We start from the raw sequence: 21,459 nt of genomic DNA, 5'->3' as shown, positions 1-21,459 counted from the left end.
TGCAGAATGTTTCAGAAGGTTCCACGCAGGTAAGAGACCCGTGTGCGGGTGTGTGCGGGTGTGTGCGGGTGTGTGCAGGTGTGTGCAGGTGGAGCCTGCTTCAGAACCAGCCTCCTGACTCTCATCTCATCCCTGGATCCAACCACCAACCCACACCATCCATGCTGTTGGTCTGGTGATGTTTTATGTCGATTTTCCTGGAGGACAAGCTTGTGGTGGCCTCAAATCCAGTAATTCTACTTCTACTTTAGGAAGCAAATTCCAAAAAGAAAAAAAAATTTTTTTAAACGATCTTTAAGTGGAAAAATTTCCTCAGATATTTATAATGCCACCATTTATAAAGACAAAACTTTGTATTATGTGCTCAACAAAACTGGGGAATAATTAAGTTATGGCATATCAATTTAATGGAATACAATAGCACCACTAGTCTGTCACCATGTCCAAATCTAGAAAAGAATATTGTAGGTATAAAGTATAAAAAAAATCATACACACACAAACATAACATAAAACTTTAAAAGAATTAGAAGAGTACAAGGAACGTCTTACATTTTAGGAATTTGTTGCCCTATGAAGTTTCTACTAGCACAATAAAAATAAAAGTTTGAAAGAATGCATGAAAAAGGACTAAATTAAAACCTCAAAAACTATGGATGTGTGCAATTTGAGAGCAAGAGGCAAAAAAACTTTGATTTGATCCTAGTTGGCTGTAACAATAAATTAAAACAACAACAAAACAAAATTCCCCCAATAATGTGCCTCGACCTATTATTATTATTTCTATTATTGACAAGTGGTCAATAATAGAAATTAATTCTTCATAACTTCAGTTGAAAATGATCAGAATATTCATAGAAATTAGTTATTCATAGCACTCGGTCATAAACCACCACAATACTACAGAGATTTTACCATCTCAAATTATAGTGATTACCTAAGATCAGTCCAGTTTTATATAGACTATCCAGACAGTTACTTAGCTTTAAGACTACTGATTTTATTTATTATTATTATTATTATTTTAATTATTTTTAGAAGGGGGTAGACCTAACCCCTGAGGAGTTTGCTCATTGGATACATAAGGAAATACAAAATAATAAGAAGAACGCTGAACAAACAATCCCTTGATTATTATTACCTGTAATAGCTTAAATGAAAGTGCTGGGTTAGACCTGGACCATGCTCACATTTGAGTTGGTCTGAGCTTAGGCCACCCTCCAAGGGAAAAATTATGCTGGGACAACAGAAAGTGCTTCTAAGACCTCTGGTCACCAAGCACCTCTGTCACTGTGGGTGACAGCAAAACCAAGACACTCCTGGGATCAGGGGTATAGTGTGAAGGGGCTGTTTCATTTTATAGAACAGTATCATGAGCTTCCTGAAGAACCTTTAATAAAATGGGTTGGGAGAGTAACTAATTTGGGGGCTCTGTCTTTGGTGCTGGATGCTGCAGAGGGGAAGAGCACGTTTGGGCTGATAGGGGACCCACGGCTCACTATGGAACCATCACTGACAGCTCTATGTGATCCAGATACTCAGGAGGTTACTCCCGAGGGAACAGCCAGCCTGGTGGACTTGATAAAAGCCACTATAAGGTCCGTTTACCCTGAGAGGGGGGGACAAGACTATTGATTTTAGACTAAGAGAAGTGGCCTCCCATGAAGATGGCTCTGCTGATAGAAACACCATGACCACTGCTGGCCATTTCAGATAATCAGTAGGTTAGGATTCAGATCAATCAATTATAGATGAGAGGAGAGAGCCCAACATTGGGACAAGTGGCCCCATTCTCCACTCTCTTTCCTACCACTCAGAGGTGCAGGGTAAGGCTGGTTTTATTCCCTAGTCTCCATTTAGAAAGAAATTTACTTCTGGGTCTTATAGTCATATCTTACACGTAAGGAATCCTACATTCATCATAATTTTGTACACGGGTTTTCTGTTCTTTTGTTTAATGTCCTTTTGCAAAAATTTGAGTCTAGGAATGGTCCAAGTAACTCCCCAATTCCACCCATTATAATTTTCAAAAATGGCACTTACTTCTGCTGATGGAGTAGGAGACAAAGTCCTTGGAGACTAGAAGAATAAAAGAGAATTAAAGTCACAACGTTTATTAGCTCATTTTCAGTTTTAATTACAGTTGCTTATCAGAATCACCTGGAAACATTATTCAAGATACACATGCCAGCACCCTTGCCCATCCCCTGTCTTCTGATTCAGTAAGTTGAGAGTGGGGCTCAGACAGGTACACAAGGACAAAGCTCCCACGAGACTAGGGCACATGTCTCTGCTTAAGACGCATGGGTTTTGGAAATATGTTGCGATGCTTTAGGTGATTAAGTTAGAGAAATTGGAACTATTTCCCCTATATGCTCACACTATGCTGTTTACTACTATGAGTTACAGTGTCTACTGAAACACAGAATTTGGTAAACACAGTTGTTGACTAAATTAGAACCATAGTAATCACCTGATATGTTATGATGACCAGGTCCGTGACATCCTCCCCAGTGGCCTTGCCAACCTCAACACCATTCACCTTCTGGCTTTCATCTTTCCAGGCACACAGGCTTCCTCGGGGCAGTCAGTAGACCAACCCCTCTCTCACCTCAGGGCCTTTGCACTTGCTGTGCCCTCTGCCAGCAGTGCTTTCCACTCAGACACCTGCAGGGCTCACTCCCCATCCTCAGTGAGGTCTCTACTCAAATGCACTACCACACAGAACCTTCCGTGATCCTCCTGCCTAAAGTAGCAACCCGGTCCCGGCATGCTTTCTCCTTACTCAGCTTCATTTTCCCTCACAGCTCCATCACCCTCTAAAATTATGTTATGTATCTGTCTGTTTATTATGTCTCCCACATTACACTGCAAGCTCCATGAGGGCAAGGACTCCATTCATTTACAACCAAGTATTCCCAGCGACTGGAGCAGCTCTTGGCACATATTAGGTGCTCAATAAATATTTCCTAAATGAATGATCGAAATGTTTATGATTAAAATGCAAAAAGCTTTCAAATAGAAATGAAATGCAAACAAAGCATTCTGAAGAACAGGGCCCGTGGTGGATTTCTCAGTTTCAGAATTTGCCCTTTTTTTCCAAATTTACAAGAAGCTGCTGGCTCTCTTGCACTCCAGACTTCCTTGAGCCCCATGGTCTGGTTTGATCGGCTTTCTGGAGGCACAGATGGCTGCACAGAACTTCAGGCTTACTCCTCCAGGTTTCTAAAATGGCAGTAGATGGATTCTCTGGAAGAAGTGTTAATAATTAAAGGAATAAATAACTAAATAGCTTGCAAACTTGTCTAAGTTGCAAGATCCATGCGTTGGGGAAGAGTTCATGAATACATCTGATCAGAGGGCCTCCTTGCATCCAGACTTTATGCTCAGAGAAACCCACAGGCCTCATTCTAGGCTATGATGGTAACAATGCTGATTATGATGGCAGCCAGCATTTTTGTTGAGTACTTATTACGTGCCAGGTATTGTTGTAATCTAAATGTTTCACTTAATCCTTACAGAAAACCTCTAAGGTAGGTATTACCATTATCTTGAGTTTACAGATAAGGAGACTGAAATATGTAATTTTTCCAAAGTCATATGGAGAGGAAAAATCAGCCTGGTTCCAAACCCAGAACCTTTCACTTCAAAACTCAAACTTTTGGGCCCAGCACACCATAAAGCAACTCACCTCCCCTTGCTTGTGTGACTTGAACACTAGGAAATTCTCATCCACTTGCTGAAGGACCAGCCCCTATGCACTCTGCTCAGGAACCTTCCTTTGCCCCTTATCCTCTCTGAAGCTCTGCCACCCAAAGGCAATTGAACCACCCAGACCAATCAACCTGCTCTTGAGAGAGGCTGCAGATGCAGTTACAGGCGCATGACCACTAGGTGGCACTACATGAAAACAGACACCACTTCCTGCCCAAAGGACCATTTCAATGCAGAGCTATGCTCCGGAATACTGTGTGTGTGTGTGTGTGTGTGTGTGTGTGTGTGTGTGTGTGTGTGTGTGTGTGTGTGTGTGTGTGTGTGTGTGTGTGTGTGTGTGTGTGTGTATGCTCCGGAATACTGTGTGTGTGTGTGTGTGTGTGTGTGTGTGTGTGTGTGTGTGTGTGTGTGTGTGTATGCTCCGGAATACTGTGTGTGTGTGTGTGTGTGTGTGTGTGTGTGTGTGTGTGTCCGGAATACTGTGTGTGTGTGTGTGTGTGTGTGTGTTTATAAATACAGACATGATTATAAAACAATAAATATAATACATACATTATTGAGAATAAATTAAACAGAATTGCCACGTTTTCACGAACTTTCTTCATCTAAGATCTTTAAGCACTGTGATGTTACAGATTATCGGTTTTAGCTTTGGTTGAAGGACTGATTTTGGTCCACTACTTGGGAAACACCTCTCTGAGTGGACTCAAATCAGTCTATAGATGATTCCAATTTAAAAAACAAAAGGGGAAAAGTTTAGAGTGAGTTGAATAGGCCAGGGGAAACAGACCAGAGCCCATGAGACCTAGGGGACAGAGAGGGGAGGGTCACCAGGGGCTGAGGCTGAGCTCCAGCCTGTGGACCATTAATGTTAGGAGAGTATTAATAAGCCCCAAGAAGACAGGTAAAAACAACAGTAGTAGCTGCCATTTTCTGAACATTTACCACGAGTCTGGCTCTCTGCTAATTGCTTTAATAATTAGTTAATGTAGATTAGCTTTAACAGACGATAAATTATCTAGATATATAGATAATTAATCTTTAATAGATAGCTTATTTAATCCTCACTAACACCCCATGAGGTAGATTCTGTCATTATCTGTTTTACAGACAAGAAAACTAGGATCAGAATGGTTGTCTCATGGTCAAAGTCCCACAACCAGCATGTAGAGTTCCTGGGTTGAGCCCAGGTAACTTGATTCCAGAAGCCCAGCTCATACCATGGTCCTATACCGTGGCCCAATTCTCTCTACTTTTTCTTTTCTTGCACATTCTATCTTATGATGCTGAAAACTGCAGCTGTCAGAATTTAGGGGTTGTGATCTCTCTCCTCATGATCCCCATGAATGTACTTCAGCTTGCCCCAAAACCAAGACCCCATCCCCCCAGCCACCGAGGACTCTCCCTCCCTTATTCCCTCTGCCCAGCTCACAGAGTCTCCCCTGACAACTTCGGCTTCCTTCCCAGCATGCCGGCTCTGCTATCCTACAACCTGGTACTGATGCTTACTCATCCTGCACTGTTGTTTTCTGTGGTTGGTCTGCTCCCCTACCTCTCCATACCTCTCCAAGGGCAGGGATGGTGTGATAGGTTTTTGACTACCTCAAATCACCTGGTACAGAAGCCTGCAAACAGTGGGCACCCAAAAGGACCCTCTGATTTATTTTGATTCCAGTCAGTAGTTTTTATACATGTGCCAAAGAGAAACAAGTTGTACCACTCACAACTTCTGGGAATTTATTACCTCTCCCAGGCTCTGCCTCTCCTGTTTGTCATCATAGCCCGAAGAGTAGAAAGGCTCATAGGTAATAAGATCTGGACGTTCAATGTCATAAATTGCCTTGACCTTGGGAATGGCTGCTAAATCCTTGTAATCCAGGATTTCATTGTCCACTTTTGCCTGCCAAAGTTAAACAGAAAGAAAAAATCACTCTGCTGTCTCATCTTCGGGGAACTATGGTTAGCGCATCTCAAGTCTTGTTTAAAAAGTGAAAACCTTAAAAGCAAACAAAACCCAAAACACTTTGCTTAGCACGGTCATACTCTTTATAAAGTTGCCTGTTTAATGCTCGCAGACATAGAGAACAGACCTGTGGGTGCCTAGGGGGAGGGCAGTTGGGGGCGGGAAGAATTGGGAGTTTGGGATCAGCAGATGCAAACTGTTATATATAGAATGAATAAACAACAAGGTCCTACTGTACAGCACAGGAAACTATATTCAGTATCCTGTGATAAACCATAATGGCAAAGAATATGAAAAATAATGTATATATATGTATAACTGAATTACTTTACTGTACAGTAGAAATGAACACAACACTGTAAATCAACTATACTTTAATAAAGTAAATTAAAAAAATAAAGTTGCCCATTTATACCAATATTAATCACATTTTCAAAAAAGTCACCGAAAGCTTAGGAAGAAGTCTATGTAGAATTCATCAAGTAGAGAAGCCTGCAAACCTTCAGGATAATTTCCTAAATTTATTATAGAGAAGGAAAAGCTCAAACAGATGGCCAAAAAAATCCTCCCAGATGGCTAAAAACAAGAACTGCATATTTAATAAACTAAATATTTAAAGACCTCTGTGGCAGAATTTAAAGACACTCAGTATCAGCATTATAAAATGTATAAGTAATCCCCATATATCTATATGCAAGTTAGGTACAACAATTTTTTAAGTCCTGCATCATATCACTGCACTTTACAGGTCATCTACTCGTTCACTCTATACCGATGGTCACATTCACATAAACCCTTGATCACGTGGAGGAAAATGGGATTGAGATGGCTGATCTACAAGAATGAAAACTGGATCTCATAACAGAAATAAAAATCATTTTGAATTATTCACTTTTGGATTATCCAGTCCATGCTTACCAGCTGCTACCGCCCCTGGTCTGGAAGTGTCTCTTCCAGAAGTAGATACTTACATAGATAGTATGACCTGGAGACCCAGGGATACTGGAGCCTGGTCTAGAATAAATGCTTTCGGAAGAAGTCCTGGTAGGCTGTAAAATAAAGAGCGACTTGTAAGATTTCAGACCATGGCTTCAGAATCAAGACTGGACTAAGTTCCTATACTTTCCTAAAGACTAAGCTGGTTAAAATGAGAAAGAGGTGTAACTTTTCTGAATATGGGAAAATAGAACCTAGAAAGAAAGGTAAATGAGAACTAGTTGTACAATCAGCCTTGAAAATGCATTTCGGGGCTTTTCTTTTTCTCCTTGGCCCCTACAAGGGGACACGTTCTAGCACATTCCATCTCCATGGCCACAATCCCGGCCCCAGTCACCACCTCTGCTGGTCTGGACCCCTGCAATGGCCTCTCCTGTGGTTTTCCTGCCTTCATTCTCTCCCTCTTCAAATCCACTTGGCACCCAGTGGCCAGAGAGATCTTTGAAGAATACAATTTGGATTGTCACTATCCTGCTTTTGGCTTCAGAGTCCACATAGAATGAAATCACAGCTCCCAGGGCCTCGGGATTTTGTCCCTGCCTTCCTTCCCCCCATCACTCACTACCCACTGTCACTCATAGAACATGGTACAAGTCACTGCCTCAGGGTCCTTATCCTTGCTGCTTCCTCTGCCCCAAATGCTCTGATCCCCAATTTTACTTGATTTTTTTCCCCTCCTTCAGTCTTGGCTTAAATATCACCTCCTCAAAGAAGCCTTCCCTGATCTTTCACTCCAGAGTTGGTGACCTTGTTATTTTCTCTCACAGTATCATTCTTGTTTTTTTTCTTCATGAATAAAATGTATAATTCTGTATTTGTTGGTTTCATCATCATGTTAATCTCCCTCACTACCTTTAGTTATGACCTCTGCCCTCAGAGGGTTTATTTTCTCACCACTGTATGTGCCCGATGTTTTACACAGGTACAGAGAAGGCATAAATATTTGTTGCGGGAATGAGCTAGAATTTATTATTTGTAAACAAATACTCAGTTTGTGGATACTTGACTCATGTCAGTTGCATGTTTTGAGCCTTACCATATGGAAGGTCACTGAGGTAAGGTTAGTGGTCAGCTGCTGGGGAAGGTATAAGAAAGTAGACTTTGTAATAGAGGCTGGAGAACCCTGAGAGTGAGATGGGAGCAGGAGGAAAAGGCATGAGCTGGGATTAACTGCCCCCCACCTCTGCTTGGTATGTTCTGGAAAGCTCTGCAAAGAAACTCAAAGGCCTGGTCTTGGAAGATTTGCTCCCCTCCGTGCAGCTATTTCTTGGAGAGGACAATTTATAGAGCTATGTTAGGAATAGGACTTTTCCTCTTTGGTACTGTTTCTGCTGATATTTTGGTACCTCAAATATGAGTCTAACTGAGTCAAAAAAAACCCTCCTAAAAACAAGGATGTTGCATCACTATGGAACTCACATCTGAAACAAGGAAAGCAAAACTGCCTGGCCAACCAGAGGCAGGCAGTGATTATACTCGCCCTGACAGTAAGAATTCACTAGAGGGCTGGGGTCAGTTGCTCTCACCAGTGTCCCTGGTATCTCTGAGACAGGAGGGTGGAGGGGGTAGAAGAAAGCACACAGGGTACAGTGGAGGTGTGCTGGGCTCGACACTTCCGTCCCTGCCCCCCGCAGACCTGCCTCATACAAGCACTTTCCTCCTCAAGTGACAATTTTCCCATCACAGGCATATCTCAATATGAGAAAATCCCCAAATCTAAGTATAATGAAAAAGAAAGGATTCACATAATAACACTACTCAAAAAGTCCAACTCCTGGACCCACTTCCCAATCAAATTATAGAAGTGACACCACCAAAGTGCAGCCTTCCTTTAAAAAGAGATGCCACCCCTTCAGAAAGCTGAGCCAATAACCATCTCTGTGGGATAATCATTAACTACAGGTAGTCCTTCAGCTTCAAGCGGCCAGGATCTAACATTTGCCAAACTCAATATAAAAATGAAACCTCTTATGTAACAACATAAGAATATTAATAGCAGCAAACATTTACTGCCCACTTACTATGTAGCAGGCCCTGTGCTAAGCACTCCCCAGGCATACTCTCGTTTAATCTTCTCAATAACCCCAGGAAGTAGGTACCGCTAATATCATTATTTTATAGATGAGGGAAAAGTCACACACAAGTAGGCAAGTGTCAGGATTTGAAACCAGACACCTTAGAGGCAGAGCCCAAGCTCTTAATCCCTGCGCTAAATTTTCTGCCCATGTTGTAAGGCGTGTGTGGCCATTTATTTCTCATCAACATGGCTCTGGGACAAATGAGGTGAAAGTAAAAGAAAAATATTGAGATGAACTAGCAGAAAAGAGTGCCTGCTAACTGAAAATGTTTTTGCTGCCACTTATAAGCTTCTAAGAAGCCTGCAACAGTTCGGTGTTAGGGTGGGGTGGGAGAGGGTGCACCCTAGGACAGTCCAACATCTTCGGTTGCTGGCGTTGCTATGACAACAACAAGGTCTGTTTTCATTAAAAGCAGTGAGGACACTGCGTGAATAGCTAAAGTGCATACGGAGCTTTGGGGCCTCTTCCATGTTACTCATCCTAATTTTTGTCAAATGTGGGCCAGGGATCCTTTCTGTCTTTCCTGTAATGATGCACCTGGGGATGGCTCTGAAGTGTTTTGTTCTCTGGCGTACTGTGCAAGCCGATAGGAACGTAGCTGGGGAAGAACGTGAGCACAGGTCAGAAAGGGGCCCTGGGTGCCCTTCCAGGGATGGAGAACTTCGTGGAAGGAAAAGGCCTCTTGGCTGAACCAACCTTTCCCAGCTCAGTCTCTCTTTCCTTCTTCACTGGATAGAGTATTCTGTGAGTGGCACGGGCTTTCTCTGAAGCATTTATCTTACTCATTTACCCTGTTAATATTGTAGGGCTAAAGGTTTTAAGTTATCCGACAATCTGAATTCTTGTCAAGTCCCATTTGATTCTTCAAAGGTGTTCAGATCAGAATCACCTCCAAATTGCATACAACTGTCCTGGAGTCTCTGATTCCAAAATAAAGATTTTAGAGTTTCATAGTCAGTATTTTCATAGTCAGTTTGCGAAGTCAAGCCAACGTTCACCAAATCCACTGCCGCTCTGGCTCTTGTTAGAGAGCTCACTCGGCCCCGTGCATCTTCAGACTACTTAGAGTATTGGAGAAACGCTTACAGTACCTCTCGGAGGTTCAGAATCTGCTTTCTTTCACTGCATTTGCCACTGTTTGCTTTTGCTTCCTTCTGACCTCCTAACCTTACTGTAAACTTTACTTCCGTAGGCATCTTGTTTGTGGGTTATTCTTGCTTGCCTATTTTCTTACAATGGTCTTTATTTTCCTGTTTAAAATGAAATAATGGGATAAAACACACTTCTGTAGAGTATAATCTAGTGGGGTTAAATGGCTGGTTTCGGAGTCAAATACACTGGCTCTCCTAGTTGTGTGACATTACATGAGTGTCTCTTTCCTTTCTCTCATTTTTTTTTGTTTTTCTTTTAACTTCCTTGAGCTTCAACTTCTCTACTTATAGAATGGAGGAGAGGGTACTTACAACCCCTAGTTCCTAGGGATAAATGAGACAAGACATACAAAGCTTCAAGCACCTTGCCCAGCACACGGCAAAGACCCAGCATTTTCCAGACACTTGACATTAGACTGGAGTTCTGAGCCAGTTCATCTCAAATAGTGAAGGGCAGCACTGCCTCTGTTTTGTTCCTCATTGATAGGATAGTCCTTTCAGATGTGAGCTCCACAGACCAGACTTCCCTAGAGTTCTCTGCAGCTACCACCCTTGGAGGCCTTCCCATACCTTGGAACGCACGTATGTTAACTATCTCAGCACATGGGGCAGCAGCCCCACCTGGAGGTGACAAATGTCCTTCCCCTTCTTGAGAACTCCATGGAGTGAATCTACATCCTTCCAAGATGGTGACTTCCTGCTTACGTCTTGGCTCTAGTTACTAATGCCCTTCCATGACAGATGGCAAAGAGTTGCACAGGCCTGTCTGACCTGCCAGTATAGTTCCTGGTTCGCTGCCTCTTGAACTGTGCTCCAAGCTTAAATGGTACACAGGGATGCCCGCTTTTTGCCACACTCCCTAACGGCTCCCAAAGTGTATTTGTTCAACCAGCAGAGGTTAGAGCTCTCTCCCTTATGAAGATCATAAAATTACTTCTAAAAACTGGACTATTAATTTTGGAGTTTGAATCTTAAATATTTAGAATTTTACCTTTCAATTCTAAACATCTAGACTTGTAAGCGTGTTGAATTTTATTTTTTCATGTGTTTTAAAGTGTTAATTAAAAAAAGCCAAATCCTAATATTACATCATATGACAAAAGAAATCCAAATGTTAAGACCTAAATGCCAATGTAATTTGAGAGAAGTATTTTAGAATAAGAAAGAAAAGAAACACGCTGAACTTTAAATGAACGTCTTTATTAATAATGTACCCCTTTTCTTCTTCTAGCTGTATTTTCCCTCTAATTAATACATAACTTGCTGAAGGTCTCTGATGGCCTTCATCTTCAAAAGGCACAGAGCTGTCTTCCAACACAGCTGCTCATATCCACACAGTCAAATTAAAACTCATCTTAACCTCAAAAGCAACAACCTACTGACATGTTTTCCCTCTTTCAAATCCCACTGACAGTTTCTTCTTTATCATTAACTTAATTCTAGTGTCACCTCTTTGAACTGTAACAAAGTTACAGATGATCCATATTTCCACATGATCCTATGTGCAATTATTTAACCTAAATTACTATTTTAACCTATTCAGATAGCCAAGTTAACAACAGTGATTCATCAAACTAAATCAAGAACCCAAATGGGCCAACAGCCTTTGTTTCTGGAATTCTCTATGAGAGCTATGATGGATACCCTCTTGCCAATATTATAAATGAAGATAATTTCAAATTTGTATCCCCAAAGGTATGCCCACTTCTGTTCTACAGAGAAAAAGCAACAAGGATCTGTGGTTAAGCTGTTAAAGCAGATGCAATTTACTTACTCTCCTTTAATCACTTTTTCCTTCATGCCTTACAGAAAAAAACAACTTGAAAGCACAGTTGGAAAAATTCAGTTCTTTCTTTTGATGCCATCTTTGGAGGAAAATAAAAAGGTAGAGGGAAGGGTGGAAAGAGCAAGGTAGATATAGGAAGGATTATAGACTGGCTGTGATCTTTCAAAGTATTTTGCCAACAAGATTAGGCAAATCATTTAATCCTTATTTTGGTAACAAGAGGCAAGGATCCTTCAGTAAGAACCTTGTAGTTGTATGTGGCTGCCCTCCCTCAATCTCTCATGAGGAAGTGGTCTAAATCTACATTTATTTCTCCAGCACACCTTCACCTACTTACTTTTGATTTCAAAAAGGCTTTTTATTTTCCTTAAAGGAAAAAAATAAATCAACAAAGACAGGTCTCACCTGACTAGTAGTTCATTTCAACAGTAAAGAGAAAAAAATGGCATTTGATCACTAACAGCAAGTGCTTGAAAACGCAAGTCTTTTTGTTTTCTGTATGAAACTTTTTAAAAAACCCTCTAACTACCTTTCACTTGATATTTTCCCTTACGCCTTGACTTTGTCCACCTGTTCTACCCTGCAGAAGGCATAGTCACAGAATGAAAATTACATTGAACAGATCTTTTTATGTTTCCACCCCAGCTCTCAACCTTCTTCAAATGTTCACCATTAAAAAACACTTACCAGAGCTTTGCCGGGAGATTAACCAGAGAAGTGACATTTTCCGATTATTTCCAATCACGGGCCACCATGCACACTTGGTCCCTTCTTAGAAGGGGAGAGCTGGAGAGCCCTCTGCTGCCCCTGCCCTCCCCCCATTCAGCAGGAGCAGGGGTGCAACAACTACGTTCATCTAATCTGCATTCATCCAAAGCCATGCTCTAAGGGAGAGAACTACAGGCAACTGGCACCCAGGGCGGAGAGATCATACGAACACCTATGGGACAACTACCGATATAAGGTGATTGACACCTTATACGAAGTGCTGCGAAGGCTGACAGTACCTGCCTTGGGTTTTTGCTGAAGTTCACCAGACAAGGTGGTGATAACAGCTGCAGAAGAAGGAATACTTTTAAAAATCTGCATATACTGAATGTTCACTGCTAAGTCAAAAAAGGAACTCCTTTTGGTTCTTTTTTTGTTTTTGTTTGTTTTTTGCTTTATTTTTGGCTGTGCTGCATGGCTTGTGGGATCTTAGTTCCCCGACCAGGGACTGAACCCACACCCTAGGCAGTAAAAGCACAGAGTCCTAACCACTGGACCACCAGGGAATTCCCAGGAACTCCTTTTGGAAAAAGAAATTTGTGTTTGTGAGGAAGCAGGAGGGACTCACGGGCACACATCCCCTTCTCTAGAGCCAGGTGCACAATGGCCATCAGCCTTTACTATGGCCAAGAGTCCCCAGTGTCTTTGCAGGATAAATCTTAACACCTATACATTCTGATGAATTGTAAAGACACACAAAAAAGAATAAAATTTTCAAACAGAGTGAAAGCTGGGAACAAAGTGGTATGTATGGTAGCAACATTAATAAAACAATAACCAACAGCATTATTTCCTTGTTCTAGACATACTTAAAGCCTCTGATTAGCTCCTTTGTAGAAGTATACACATGGTATTTGTTGGGTATATTATGGGTTTGCAAGTGCATACGTTTTAATATAGTGAATGTTAGTTTCAGAAGAAAAAAACTCATGCCCATTTTGGATGGCAGCCATTCATACTTCAGCCTCCAAAGGCACAACACAGAAGCCCCTTTTCAGAATGTAAGCAAGTGATCCACTCCAGAATATTACAAACTTGGTCCTGGGAATACCGTGTGCTTTGTTTATAATGCATTACAACAGGAATTATAATTGCTCCGTACCAACTTTTACCTATAGACAAAATTTGCTATTCCTATAAAACTCTTCCAAGTAAGCAAAACCAGAATATGTTTTTCTTAGGTAATTCTATTTTCACCATTTTCTTTACCTATAATTCAGCAAGAGGAAAGAAGGGGAGATTTCAGAATATAAATAATAAAATGACTTTCCTCCACAATAATACAAGGCTTATTTCAGGGGCATGGAGTGCTGAATGTCCCTGCAAGGTGTACAGTTTACCTAACAACTAAAGCTGCTTGATATTATCTGGTGAAATGAGCTGTGGTGTAGGCCACAATATTTAAAAGATCAAAATATCTGGGTGTCTTGAGAATTGCTTTGGCGTTTTCAGGCTTCTCGAATGTTCTCCTGAGCTGTTCCTCAATGGCCAATGGGTGAAGCAAGACCTTGTCAAATAGCCTGTTTTCTCTGCCAGGTCCCAAGCTGTTTACACCTTTCTGTGATGGGGCTACAGCTGACCTTATTGATATTTGAGGCTGGATAATGGGAATCAGATGTCCCTTTTGAACAACAGGCTAGGAAGAGAGAAGTTTTTTTCAAGACAGACCCTCGCCCCACCCTCTCTCCCTCTTCCCACCACTTCTCAAGATGCTCCATGTCTCTTAAACTTAACGGTCTGGAGAAGACCAAAAATGATCACAGTTGATGGTATTTTTCTTCAAGTTATGAAAATGAATCACTTGGCGATAGCCTTAGGCTACCAACATAAAACACTATCTGAGTTATAAAGTATACTTTCAGGGAAAACCCCAAAAGCTGTTGAACACTCACTTGCAGTGGGGACGATCTTTGGCTCTTCCTCTGGATTCATGACCCTATAAGTTTGCTGTACGTGAAACCCTGCCACTGGAGCTAAAGCTTTAAGATAGATGAAGATTATATGACGTATACATGTTGGATGTAACCCAGCATCACGGGCCAACACGATGCACTCGAGGCCTGGAGTCTGCAGTTAAGTCTTGCTGTTTATGACCTGCGTAGCCTTGGGCTGACTTCATTCTATAGATGAAGAAACTTAGCAGGTTGATATCTGAAACGTTTCTTTCTACTCTGAAACTCTGTACTTCTAACTACTTTTCAAATCCTTTAAAGAAAGAAGGTGAAGTTTTAATAAAAGTAGGTCCAAACCAAAACTCTCCTGGGCTGTAGTACAGTTCTGGCAGGCACAGAAAACAGGCACAGGCACAAAGCCTGGACTAAAGAGCTGTGTTGCGACCCTGAGTTGTCAAATGGGTTTCGTCTGGACAAAGATAGGATTGCGGAAAGTCACTCGTAATTTAACAGGCCAAGGTTTCAACCGATTCTAAGAGACCCCGAAAGAAGGTCAAGTGTGTGCAGGGAGCATACTCCGCTGCCTTGCTGCTCATCTGGAGAGCAGGCCGAGGACCTTCCCTGTTCCTGCAGGATGCTCTGGGCAGGTGGTGCTGCCCTTCAACACCATCTCTTCCTTATACACTATCAGACTTCGCCAGTATTTCACGTTGTCCTCTTTTTGCTTTCCCAGGTTTCTCTCTCACTCTCCCTTTGTAGGACAGTGGAAAGAACATGAGTTATAGGCTCAGAGAGAGACCTGGGTTCCAATCCCAGCTCTTCCACTTACCGCTGGGATAACTCTGGGCAAGTTAGTTAACGATGATGGGTCTCAGTCTCTCCATCTGTAAGATGGGTATCAGGATAGCTACTTCACGGGGATTCTTAGGGAGAGCCAATGAAAGTGTATGTCAATCTCCCAGCCTCTTGCAGAGCTGGTGCCTGGTCTTATTTGTTTCCTTTCCCACTTCGCTACTCCTTCCTGGAGCCAAACCTCTCCCTCCTGAAGCACTGCATTTCCCCAGCTCCATACTCCTGCCGCTCTCTTCACCAGGCCCACCCCTTTCTCATCACCTCTACATGTTCAAATCCCATTCAGCCTCCATAACTCAACTCAAAGACCTCTTCTCCTAGGAAGCGCCCCTTGACCCCCTTCCCTCATCTGAACTTCCTTGATCTTTACGATCCATATCCTGTGATACGTTTCTATATCATTTTATAATTATTTACCTGTCTTTTCTTCCTTACTATACCTGGGTACTTAGCAAATATTTGTTCAACGAACAAATGTGTGAGCATAGGACGAAAAGGGTAGCTTCCAATGTGCTCGCTGTACTGAAGACAATGCTTTAGCCACTGCTCTAAATGAAAACATTGTCCAGAGAAGAAAACAGCCAGAATCAGAATGTGAGATGCACTCCGTGGGGTGAGAAAAAGCATCTGCCTCTGCAGGAGCCCGGAAGTTATGTGGGGAAAGCAGCAAGGGGAGGAAAAGCGACAGAAGCCTGGGGCCCAGGACAGTGGCTCCCAGCCTCAGCCCAGACACAGCGCCAACCTGCAGAGACGGGGACCATCCTGTGCGTCGAATCAGACTTTTGGGATAAAAGAAATCAGATGGAGAACGACGGATGTTTCGTGGCTGCCATGAAACATGAAAAAGGGAAGAATGAACAATGAAATAGCCTCGATTCAGAAACACTATCAAAAACAGAAAAAAACCTTCAGGAAAACTAATTTGATAAGTGACAAGTGACATCACTTTAGTTGTGTGTGTGTGTGTGTGTGTGTGTGTGTGTATTTTTGGGGTCCATGTTTAAAAGCATAGTAACTGGTCTTTTTTTTTTCTTTCTTTCTTTTTTTTTTGGCTGCGCCGTGCAGCTTGCAGGATCCAGTTCTCCGACTAGGGATTGAACCTACACGCTTGGCAGTGAAAGCGCGGAGTCCTTACAACTGGATCGCCAGGGAATTCCCTAACTGGTCTTCAAGTTACAGTATGTTTACCTATGTTCCAACCCACCATCGTTCCTTTCCATTTATTCTGGCTTAAATATTCTGATATATGAAGAGTGAGAAGCCAATGAAGCCATTGAGAGATGTTCTTAAGAATCTGTTATTACAAAAGCCCCACAAATTCTTGAAGTACCAAGAACATGGATTACTCAGTGGGGTTGCCAAAAGATTCTTAAAACATTTTCATTTTGCTATAGTAACTGCACTGATGTGACACCCAGTAAAAGGCCTGGAAATCCTGGCTCAAGACTGTCATCTGGAGACACACCCTTAAGAGAGCACAAGATTTATTCCTTCTTCAAAAATCTAGCCTCTTTTAAATCCCACCAGCGTCAGCCGGTACCCCACTTGGGGCACGTCAGAACCTCTTTCCTCGGAGGTGCAGCATCCTCCTTATTTCTGGGTGAGTGAGCTGAGGGCTGGGCTGACCTCCCAAGTGGTAAATGTTGGCTTTAGGAGAAGAGCTTTGGAATTCTCTGGGAAGTTTCACTAAAGGAAGAAAAAACAACAGGTCCTCTTGGCCAGAATGAGTGGAAGTATCTCACTAGTTGTTTTCATAATCTTATCCATAGAGTTCCATCAAGATGCGATCAAGAGTGTTGATTTTTTTAAAAAAAATCATTTTAGTAACACAATCTGCAAATTCAAGCAATCCTTATAGAGAAAAGACACATTCCATTCAGTCTGGCCACGTTAGTATTCCTCTCTTCATCTCCCAAAACACTTCATCAGGGATGAAGTAAAAAATAATTATTCAAGAAACTGAAGCAACACTGTAAAGATAGTGCCAACCACTAGCTACTTGGGTGGTTTTTGGGCAGCATCCACAAGCTATGCTGTGAATTTTACATTCTCATGATAAAAGTGACAGTAAGTACTATCTTTAATGTTCTAGTATTTTATAATGATAACCTGCTTTCAAAGCATCCATGGGTCCTCAAAAATCCCAGAGTCTGGTGACTGTTCCAGTGTGCGCCTGACTGACTGATAGATGGGAGGGTTAGGTACACATGCTCAAGCTGAAACTCTATGTTGAAACAGGGACCAAATCATCCTGATATTGGTGGACAAATTCCTCTCCAGTTTGTCTGGTCTTTATTCAATTATTTTGAGAAAAAGTGATTTTTCCCCCTACACTTAAAGTCTGATTACATTCACTGAATTCTAAGACAACTGCTTTTATTCAGGGTCACGGGCAAGGGACAAGGGACAAGTTATGCAAATGGCAGAATATCTCCATCTGATCTTACAGATGCCAGCTGAAGCAGAAAAAAAAGCAAAGGAAATAAAGCTCCTGGGCAGACCTGAGCTTCGCCGAGAATAAGGGAAAGATACTGGAAAATGAAAATAAGACCTGTCATTCCCAGGGTGGCAGGCCAAAAAAAAATGGGTCTCACTGATAATCATTTCTCTGAAGCCAAGTCACCCCTTCACAAGTGACGCATTAGTGATCGGGCCACATCGATGCAGCAGCTATGCAGCTGCTGGGGATTACATACATCGTTCCTTATGTCTGCTAATGGCAGATCAAGAAGAAACGATACCACATTCTAGAGTCTTCTAGAGTCTGGCTTTCAAAACAAATTCAGGCCATTCTTTTCCCTGAGGCACCAGGTGGCCTAGTCAACCTCCAGTTTTTCCAAGGGTACCACTAAGGTAGCTAAACTGGGGGAGTGTAGACTGGGGTCCAGTCTGATTATTGCTCTGAAAAATACTTCACAGTCCAAGTGAAAAACTGGGGGCATCTGAGTAAGATACAGATTATGATCATGGCCTTGCAACTGTGTACCGCTCTTTGCTTTTTAAACAGATAAAATATTGTCACCTGGAGGTGATCTGAGAATTGAGTAAGACCAGGGGAAGGCTTTAGAAGTGAGAGGTTAAAAAAAAAAAAAAAAGGAAAGAAAGATAAAAGAAGTGAGAGATAAAGAGAATCTATCCTCTTGCCCGAGTGGTCCATGTTCTAGGGAGTTACAAAAACATTTTGATGCTACCTAAGGTTTAAGTTACAAAAACAGTCAAGAATACCTGTTTACATTGACACGTCTGGGCTCATCATGATTTTCCCCAAAGGTTTTATCTGACAAATCATCAGCTTTTGGAGATGGAGGCCACTCGGTGAATTTGGATTTGAGAGGCCAATCAAACGTAGAAAGAGCTGAGCAATGGCCTCAGAGTTTGGGTTGGAGCGATATTATGGACAAAGTACAAAAAAAGCCCGGTGAAGAGGTCACCAGATGTTGGACCTAGAACTTGATGAAACATTTTTTCACATCTGTAAGGTTTGACTTTTCCCTTGAATGCTTTCCTAAGAACCTGACTTATGAGGCAAGGCTTATTTTGTCCAACACAAGCATTTGGAACAAAAACCACCATTGATTTAAGGTAGGAGGGAACCTCCTTTCTTGGCCAAATGGCCTTTCCACTTAGTCTGATATAGAGGGAAAAAAAAAAAGTTATAAAAAAGTACTTTCACCCAAACTCCAGTCCCCAAAATTAGTGACTACAAACACAGTGCCCAGCAAGTACACCTGGCATCATGGCACTATTGCCTTCCTTACCCGCAGTTTTTCCTCGGTCTTGGTGGATTGCTTACAGTCGGGATGCCAAACGGTAGAACCTGGAAAGACAATGCATGGCTAAGAATAAAGGAAATGGAAAGCAGTCACAGTCCTATTAGATAGAACTTCTGAGAGTGGCCCTGTGCCCAAGTGAATCATGACAGTTCAAACTCCAGGGGAGTTTTCCACATCTGGTCTGAACTTGTTCTATAACAGTCATAATCCTAGACCACAGAGACCACTAATTGGGCACAAGAGTGTCTTGATGAAAGAGACATTTAGTTCTTGACTGGGTGGTGGTTTTTGTTTTTGTTTTTGTTTTTAAACTGTATCATTATCCTTTAAAAGTAATGTCTGTGTGCTTAGCAACAGCTGCATTTAATTTCAGAAATATAAGCCATAAGCCATGCTTATATAACATCAAAACAACCAAGCAATTTAGATGAGGGCAATAAAGTCAAACCAGATCGTCTATAACTAGAAGCAAAACTCACTGAATTTTTTTGTTGATCCAACAGACACAGGAAATCAATCTAACTAGCAGAAAGGTTGAAAGTTACATTACAAATCCACAAGTTTTCCTTTAACTTTTAACCTTTTAATTAACTGCAAAAAGTCTTCACTTTTAAACTAATGAAGGCACTAATTAAGTGTCTGTTCCTGGGTTAATGCCTCACTTTATAGGAGTGTAAAGTACTTTCTTAGATGGTACCAGTACCAAAGAACTAAGCAAAACACTTATATCCAATCAAAAGCTCTTTTCTTATAAGAATCAAATGTCTGCCTATATGATTTTTTTACACCTAGATAGACAATCTATGTAATTTATGGCTAAGGCCTGTATGTAAGTCTTATATGCTCATATAAGGGTATGTTCAAATGTGGGAATGGGCAGAAGAACTTGAAGAGGGACTTAAAAAGACCTAAGCGAATAAAGTTACTAAGTTGAAGACTCCCAGACTTAGAGAATGAACTTATGGTCACCAGGGGGAAGGGAGGTGGGGGAGGGATTGTTTGGGAGTTTGGGGTTGACATGTCCACACTGCTAGATTTAAAATGGATAGCCAACTAGGACCTACTGTAGAGCACAGGGAACTCTGCTCAATACTCTGTAACAACCTAATTGGGAAAAGAATAGATACACATATCTGTATAACTGAATCACTTTGTTGTACACCTGAAACTAACACAACACTGTTAATCAACTACACTCCAACATAAAATAAAAAGTTAAAAAAATCTGAAAAAGTTACTAAGTGGAAAGCAGTAAGTAAATGATATAAACTTAATGAGAATCTCAGTATGAATATTAGACTTTCTACATTTCATTGCTGAAATCTTTCTCTCTTTAAGCAGCAATCTGTGTGTACTTGAAAAGTATCAAATCAAAATAACTCTCGAATTATTTTACACCACTGAACTAAAATACTATTAAATTAATGACAGGGAAAATACATTTTATATCAGAATAATACGTCAATCCCTATTTAGCAGTAATTTCTATCTTGCTTAACCCAGGGCCAAAAAAAAAAAAAATCAAACAAACCAAAACCAGGCAGACACATAGTCCATTCAGCACTAGCATTTACTCTGAGGCTGGCTACGAAGCACAGGAAATCGTCTTAATATGGAGAGCCAAGGGCCGGGGGTCAGGGCCGGGTCCAGGAGCTGCGTGCGCCGTGGAGGTTCTACTGAGCGGGCGTCCTGGCCCAGAATCCCGGGTGTGCACATGGTGTCCCACTGTTCTCCAGAGGTCAGACACATAGGGAATGTGAGCCAGAGAGAACATCTGACGCTGGGGAAGATGAAACTGCTCATTCTTCAAGGATATGCCAAGAGGGCAGGCAAAGAACACAGAAGCCCAACTCCAGGAGAGATTTACAACCATCCCCAAATTCTGAATGTAGCCCAAACTAACAGAGTTGTTTATTTGTAGTATGAATGTGCTGCACTCATGCACAGCCTGAAATCACCCTCTCTATTCAGCTTCCAGAACCATGTGAACGTGCAGAGCTGCACCCAGACAGAACCCCGAGTCTCGGTTCTCAGCAGACACAGGGGTGACATGCACTCTTGGGACTTTGACTGTGAGTGCTGTAATTGACACACTCAGATCTAAAACAGAGCCTGGAGACCAACTGAAGAATAAATCTGCTCCATGCTGAAAATATAAACCGACACCTGCCTATTGCTTTCAAGGATTCACAGCCTGTCCTCAGGGGAAATGCATCATATGAGAGACACGTGAGACCACGGATTTGGTGCTTCTCACTTGCCCTTATTGGGCCCTTTAAAATTCAGTGAGATTTTTTATCAAAATTTTTCAGAGAGATCCTTCTAAAGCTCAAAGGATGTTTGGGTTGTCAATTTCTCATCTAGCTAGCATTTTTAAGGGGAGAGTAGCCAAAGCTTTGCTCTAATACTCAAGAATCATTTCCAGAGACTTTTCTTAGTTGCATAAAAACAAAAATTGAGAGCAAAGCAAACCATTCATTAAAACTA

General features: G+C 41.7%; 1 protein-coding gene across 2 annotated transcripts in view; it reads right to left on the bottom strand.

Annotated features, from left to right (window-relative positions):
• The window catches only part of ABLIM1 (actin binding LIM protein 1), a 182,280-nt gene that overhangs the window by 31,030 nt on the left and 129,791 nt on the right, over positions 1–21,459 (bottom strand). For both annotated transcript variants that reach the window (XM_061191323.1, XM_061191388.1), the window contains 4 exons: positions 18,958–19,016; positions 6,648–6,725; positions 5,458–5,613; positions 2,043–2,078 (listed from right to left, as the gene is read on the bottom strand). In XM_061191323.1, the coding sequence (XP_061047306.1) occupies positions 2,043–2,078; positions 5,458–5,613; positions 6,648–6,725; positions 18,958–19,016 (329 nt within the window). The remainder of the gene's footprint in view (positions 1–2,042; positions 2,079–5,457; positions 5,614–6,647; positions 6,726–18,957; positions 19,017–21,459) is intronic.

The sequence above is a fragment of the Eubalaena glacialis genome, chromosome 1 (genome assembly GCF_028564815.1).
Source record: "Eubalaena glacialis isolate mEubGla1 chromosome 1, mEubGla1.1.hap2.+ XY, whole genome shotgun sequence".
Classification (NCBI taxonomy): domain Eukaryota; kingdom Metazoa; phylum Chordata; class Mammalia; order Artiodactyla; family Balaenidae; genus Eubalaena; species Eubalaena glacialis.
The sequence above is the reverse complement of the archived record's forward strand: the minus strand, read 5'-3'. Positions and strand labels throughout refer to the sequence as shown.